The sequence below is a fragment of the Babylonia areolata genome, chromosome 19 (genome assembly GCF_041734735.1).
Source record: "Babylonia areolata isolate BAREFJ2019XMU chromosome 19, ASM4173473v1, whole genome shotgun sequence".
Taxonomy (NCBI): domain Eukaryota; kingdom Metazoa; phylum Mollusca; class Gastropoda; order Neogastropoda; family Buccinidae; genus Babylonia; species Babylonia areolata.
Window position 1 is genome coordinate 40347547 of NC_134894.1, and position 7175 is coordinate 40354721.

Consider the following 7175-nt stretch of genomic DNA (forward strand, 5'->3'; position numbering starts at 1 on the left):
AGAGACAGAGAGAGAGACAGATAGAATATGTGAGAGGCAAGTTGATTGACTTTTCTATTCAGAAATTGTTGATATTGATTATTGATAGCAGAATGATACGGAAGAAATAGTTCGATGACATTCTACACATTGGAAAATTTTTATTGGTTCGTGTATCATTCATTCTTAAAAGCAGTGCCTCAGGGGCTTGGTTCTGTGCATACTAAATTTAATTAAGTAATGAATGAATAAACATATCACTGATGCTTTGATTAATTTTTTCTTTACTTTCAGGCTTGGTTCTGAACATGCTGTACCTCATTCATTCACATATTACGGATTCTTTAAATCAGTGACTTTCAGACTTTGTTTTGTATATGTAAAACTTCATTCATTCACTATCATTGTTTGTTCTTTAAATCATAGATTTATTTACTTGGTTGAGTACATGCTAAATTCGATGGTTCATGTGTAACTGGTTCTTTAAATCTTTAGGACTTTAGGACTCGGTTCAGTACATGCTAGACTTCATTGATTCTTGGATCATTTGTTCTTTAAATCAAATGACTTTCAGACTTGGTTCAGTACATGCTTAATTTCATTTATTCATGTGTCACTGGTTCTGTGATCCCTTGATAGTGGCTGATGAGTAATCTCATCTGTGAAAGGCTGTCACGTTCCTGAGAAAAGACAGAATTTACTGGTCAGAATTTCAGTCACTGTTCTTTATCGGACTTTTTCTTTATGGGATTATATTACTTTTGATCATCAAAATCAGTGATACCCTTGTTAAGTACACAAAAAAGTAGTAACTGCACTTTAAACTCATGCCACACTTATTACCTCATTTCACTCAGGTACAGCAGTCAAAGGGTTAAATCAGTGTCTCGCAGACTTGGTTCTCTAATTGCTGAACTTCATTCACACACGTGTATTCAATATCATTCTTTACTGTATCATTCAGACTTGGTTCTGTGCATGCTAAACTTCATTCCTTCACATATTATTGGTTCTTTCGATCAGTGACTTTCACACATGCTATGCTTCATTCATTCACGCACCATCGGTTCTTTCAACCCATGACTTTTCAGACCCCGGCCAATGGCCTCAAGGCGGCCGCTCAGCGGGGCCTGGTCGCCATGTTTCAAGCCCTGTGCCGCAAGATGCCCGGCTCCCGCCTGGGCAAGCAGGATGACCAGGGCATGTCGCTGCTGCACCACGCGGCCATGAACAACCGGCCGCAGATCATCGCTCAGCTGCTGATCCAGTCCATGGACGTCAATGTGCGCCGCAACAACATCCTGTCCACAGGTGAGTGCTCATCATGGCTTCTGTGTGTCGGTGACACCCTCCTGTTTGTTGGGAGTGTAGGGTGTGATGAGTACGCTTTTCAGGAAGGAAAGGAGAAGATTGGCAGTTTTTCCTCGTGTGTTAACCCGAGTTTAGTTTGCTGCTGCGTTTGGTGTGTTTATGCTTTTTGATGTCAGTGACTGACAAGATTCCTCCTCCCCTGGTTTTTCCTGCCCCTTTCCATGTTGCACACCTACCAATATTTGTTTGAATGTTCTGGTGGTGTGGAATGATGCAGGTACTTTTGAAAAAAAAAATATTGTGATGATTGTCCACCCTGTTCCTGTTCACATATACAAGTCATATCCTGTTTACATATACAAACCATGTCCGTGAGTTGATTAAGTAGACATGGTGAGTAGGTGGACAGAAATTATCCTTTTTTGTGGTTATTGTGATATCTAAGGAAGTTAATTATAGTTTCTTAACTTTTGAAGAGCAGTTGATGTTTGCATGGTTAATAATGAACAACTCCTGTGAAGATGTTGAACTGCCAGATGACGGTGTCAGCAATGTGAGTGTGAGACAGAAGAAGAGAGAGAGGAACAGGCTAGGAATAAGAAAATTGTTAGTAAGGAGTTTTGAACTCTGGTTTTGTTTGGCAGCAGTTCAGTGTTCATGTTCATCCTTAGTTATAATCATGCATGAAAGAAGTTTTCAAATTTGACCGCACTGATGGTTCTGAACTGTGTTTTGGCATGTTCTTAACAAACTAAATGATACTGAGAAGTGCACGTACACTCTAACATTGAAAGGAGAGAGAGAGAGAGAGTGGAGAGAGAGATGTAGACACAGACTCAAAGAAAGGTATAGAAAAGTGATGGTAGTTTGAATATAGCTGATAAACGTGAGTGGAAAAATGAGTTTAGAAGTTCTGTAGTCTTGGATGGTTTATTTTTTTCCTTCTTTGAGAATCATATTTTGTTACTGGTAAAAAGAATGCACTTTGACATTTTTCTTTCTTGGATACATTTTCAAAATTGCACGTGTGATAGAAATCAGAAAGTCATTTGTTTGTCTTGTCATATATTAATCATATTTTTTGTCCTTTTTTTTCTGTTGTTTATTTGTTAAAGACAGTACACTCTAGTTGTACTTCTTTTTTTTTTAAGTGCGTTTTTCTCTGTGATTGTTTGTGAAATGTTTACTGCTGCTCAAAATCATTCAGCAAATAACTGAGCACTGTGTTTATAGAGAAACAGCGGACTGGTAAGACTGAGTGTTGTCCTTATAGATATCAGATGTCGCATACCGCTCAGTTATGAGCGCTCATTTGGTTTTTGCTTTCAAACTCTGTAAGTACATTACAGCAGAAGCAGTCTTATACAGTCTGTTAATAAGTGGGTTATTGTATTTGTTAACTAACATAACCGAACTTTATTTGTTTAGAGAAATTATTACTTGAAAATGATAATATGGTAAACCTGGCTTTTAATATTTTTGTGTCAAAACGCTACTTCTGTTGATCTTTTTTTTTTCTTTAAAAAAATATTATAACTAGGATTGTAGTTGTTAATATTATCAAAAAGATTCCCATGCTTGTGTCTAATGTGACTGAAATAATTCCCCAAGCTTTTGAGCATGTAACATTAATACAACTATGCAGTTTTTTTTCTTCAGATTTTGTTTTAATGTTGTTTTTCTTTAAAAAAAAAAAAAATGTTTTTAGTAACTGGGCAATAGACTTGCTTGCAGCAGATTGTTTTCTTCTATGTAGTCAATAACACAAAAGAGAGAGAAATGTTATAGGTATTTGAGATCCATTTCTGGAGAAATGGAAATGATCTCTTGAATTATATTTTAGCTGTTAGAGGCGTTTGATTGGCTAAGAGCGGGCCAGACTAAGAGGGGCGTCTTTTCACTGTTAGCCGCGCGAAATTTGGCCAAACAGAGCAAACCATAGGCCTAGTTTGCATCAGTTTGACATGGTAAGTATATGTAAACACCAAACATGGAGTATAATACAAACTCCTCCTTTTGGGGTGGATTGTGGAGACAGGAGAAGGCCAGAGAAAGGAGGTGTGTTGCAGGTTAACAATAGTGTTGGCCTTTTCATTAATGACAGCATTAACTGGCATATCTTTTACAATGACTAGATATTTTGATTGCCACCTGAATGTTTTGCACATAGGTGTCAAAAAGTTGTTTGACTCACTTGCATGTTATTCTCTTTGAACATGTGATATTCATTAAAATGTTCATCTTGCATGGATGTTATTATCAGTGTGTTTCTTTAATTTAGACTCATAGTAATTCTTACATGGTGAGTGTATTGACTGACACTGTGTTAATGTGAAGATGCTTGTATGAAAGTTCCGTCTTTTTCGTTGTACTTTCTAACTTGCATATAATGCTGATAGTCTTAGTTCAGTATTGTTCACTGTTATTGTAGTCATTACATGTTATTCCACATCTGAATGTGTTATTGTAATTCAGATAATGACTCTCACGTTTTTGACTTTGTACACAAGCATGATCAGTCAAAAAATATGTATTTACAGCATTCATGTTATGACAAAGTGAAAGCAGTCAAATTTCAGTCTTATGAAAAACTTATAGTATTAATGTTGTTTTGACATGTTAAGATGTTTAGTGTTATTGTGTTCCACTTAATGCACAATCTGACAATGTATCTTAAGTTGATTGAATGGTTTTCAACTCATTTGCAGTGTTCCAGTTGCCATTTTATCCACAATCATTGTTGATTTGTCTAAAGCATTTGCAGAATTCATATCCTTTCTTCATTGTCAAATTAATGTTACATTGTTAGACTTGCATGGTATTCCATTGGAATGTCAGCATTTATAACAATATTGCAACAGTATTGACAGGTACAACATTCTCATTCAAATGTAAACAAAGACTCAGATTTGCTGGGTCAGATCTTTCAACTTTTTTTTTCTGACCAAAGTTCACCAGTAACAAATATTTCGGTGTGTTGACTGGATGAAGCTTACAAATTCACAGCGTTTCTCAAACCCTGAAACTGTTCACGGCATATGATGTGAGTTTTTGAATGTTGCGCATTGTATTGTCCAACTTCCTGGTTGTGACGTGACTGACCCTAACCTTGATGGGCTGTGATAGTGAATGAAGTGTTTATTCTAACCCACTTGCCTACCCATCCAGAGGACTCAGGTAGAGAGCGGCAGGGGGCTGCCCAACCTTCGTTATCCTCCCACCCTGATCAGCCCTACCTGCTTAAGCTGTGTAAATATCCCGCAGCAAAGCTTTGATCAGACCTGTCTGCTTAGCTGTGATTTTTTTGGTGTTTTTTTGTTTTTGTTTTTTTCCAGAGCAGCTCCGTGTAAACCACCTTTACTTTTGACCCCTCACGTTATGCTTACTCCGTCGTTTGTCTGAGACCGTGATGGCTAGTGTTGCAGTTCCAGGATTGTAGTAGTATGGTACTGATGTGGCTATGTCTGGATGAATGTATGCGCACAAAGCGCTCGTTGTCATCAGTAGACAGTTTCCTTCAAATGCTGAAGCTGAACAGTCACTCCTGTACTTCCCAAGAATGTCCTGTCAGCAGTGCAGGGTGTCTTCAGCTAGCTAGCCTCATGGCAACATTACATGGATGGTTTTCTAGGGACTTCTTGGGCTGAGACAGCTAGCTAGCCTCATGGCAACATTACATGGATAGCTTTCTGGGGACTCAAGGGCTGAGACAGCTAGCTAGCCTCATGGCAACATTACATGGATAGCTTTCTGGGGACTTCTTGGGCAGAGACAGCTAGCTAGCCTCGTGGCAACATTACATGGATAGCTTTCTGGGGACTCAAGGGCTGAGACAGCTAGCTAGCCTCATGGCAACATTACATGGATAGCTTTCTGGGGACTCAAGGGCTGAGACAGCTAGCTAGCCTCGTGGCAACATTACATGGATAGCTTTCCGGGGACTCAGGGGCTGAGACAGCTAGCTAGCCTCGTGGCAACATTACATGGATAGCTTTCTGGGGACTCAAGGGCTGAGACAGCTAGCTAGCCTCGTGGCAACATTACATGGATAGCTTTCTGGGGACTCAAGGGCTGAGACAGCTAGCTAGCCTCATGGCAACATTACATGGATAGCTTTCTAGGGACTTCTTGGGCTGAGACAGCTAGCTAGCCTCGTGGCAACATTACATGGATAGCTTTCTGGGGACTCAAGGGCTGAGACAGCTAGCTAGCCTCATGGCAACATTACATGGATAGCTTTCTAGGGACTCTAGGGCTGACACAGCTAGCTAGCCTCGTGACAACATTACATGGATAGCTTTCTGGGGACTCAAGGGCTGAGACAGCTAGCTAGCCTCATGGCAACATTACATGGATAGCTTTCTGGGGACTCAAGGGCTGAGACAGCTAGCTAACCTCGTGGCAACATTACATGGATAGCTTTCTGGGGACTCAAGGGCTGAGACAGCTAGCTAGCCTCGTGGCAACATTACATGGATAGCTTTCTGGGGACTTCTTGGGCTGAGACAGCTAGCTAACCTTGTGGCAACATTACATGGATAGCTTTCTGGGGACTCAAGGGCTGAAACAGCTAGCTAACCTCATGGCAACATTACATGGATAGCTTTCTGGGGACTTCTTGGGCTGAGACAGCTAGCTAGCCTCATGGCAACATTACATGGATGGCTTTCTGGGGACTCAAGGGCTGAGACAGCTAGCTAACCTCATGGAAACATTCCTGGAAACTGCTGGGGCTATGACAGGAGACTGGGAGTAGTGTGCAAGGCCTGACTGAGATGAGTAGCTTGAGAAAATCTGTAACTTCAGAGGGGGCTTCAAGCATGTTCCATTGTATGGGTACAGTCAGCAGCACAGCCGTCAGGGTTCAAAGGAAGCGGCTTTAATCACTGGCCACTTTTTCAGTTGGATTCCATCGTCCATTTGTCCTCTTTCACAAGACTTTAAGACTATGTTGTGTTCTGATAAGGGCAGGAGACGCACACGCCCTGGCTCAAAATGTCCACAAGTGTGCATTTGCTTTCACAGTGTGTGTGTGTGTGTGTGTGTGTGTGTGTGTGTGTGTTTGTGTGTGTTGTGTGTGTGTGTGTGTGTGGACATCCTTGAATGGGGAGTTGATTTGTTTGTTTGCATTGAGTTTAGAGTTTTTTCTTTTGTTTTATTTTTGTATTCCTTGGTTTTGTTTGATAGATGCAGAATTCACTTGTGCTTGCAAAGATTTGTTTTATTTCTTTGTCTTAAAAGAATGTGTTTTCATTCTCTATTTTTGTTTTATTTTCTGCTATTTCACATATATGGAACTTTATTTTGTTTTATTTTCACTTTGAATTTTTGTTTTTATTTACTGATCCGCTGTCAGGTTTTGTGGACTCCTGATGTAGTGTTTGGTTCCACTGCAATTTTTATTCTTTTGACATTTTTTCCTTTTAACAAAGTCAACTATGCAAGTAGACACCGAGATAGTTTCATCACTATAAAAAGTGATTTCTGTGCAATGTGCATTTTGTGTTGAATTGCATATCATTGTATGTGTGCATGGATATTTATGTACAGACTATTATATCGTCCACTCTGTTTGTAACAGATTTGTCAGTTTCTACACTATGTTTAGAGTTTGTTTGCCTGTTCATTGACTGATGTATTAGTTAATTGATGGTCTGTTTCTGGGTCTGTTTTATGATATTGACTACTTGATCAGTCAGTGGTATTTTTATTTGCTTATTGAATTCTATGTGCCACTTAAGCGTTAAATAAACAATATGTGTTTTATGCAAACACTTTGACACACATTTGTACACTGATTAACACATAATCGTTTGCAATCATTTTAAAACATACTCTCACAAACAAAATGAATTTGTGATTTTTGTAAGGTGTAGACAGAACTT

General features: G+C 39.4%; 1 protein-coding gene across 4 annotated transcripts in view; it reads left to right on the top strand.

The window, feature by feature from the left end:
- Window positions 1–7175, top strand: part of LOC143293697 (ankyrin and armadillo repeat-containing protein-like) — a 66643-nt gene that overhangs the window by 33284 nt on the left and 26184 nt on the right. For all 4 annotated transcript variants that reach the window (XM_076604873.1, XM_076604871.1, XM_076604874.1 and 1 more), the window contains one exon: window positions 1071–1290. In XM_076604873.1, the coding sequence (XP_076460988.1) occupies window positions 1071–1290 (220 nt within the window). The remainder of the gene's footprint in view (window positions 1–1070; window positions 1291–7175) is intronic.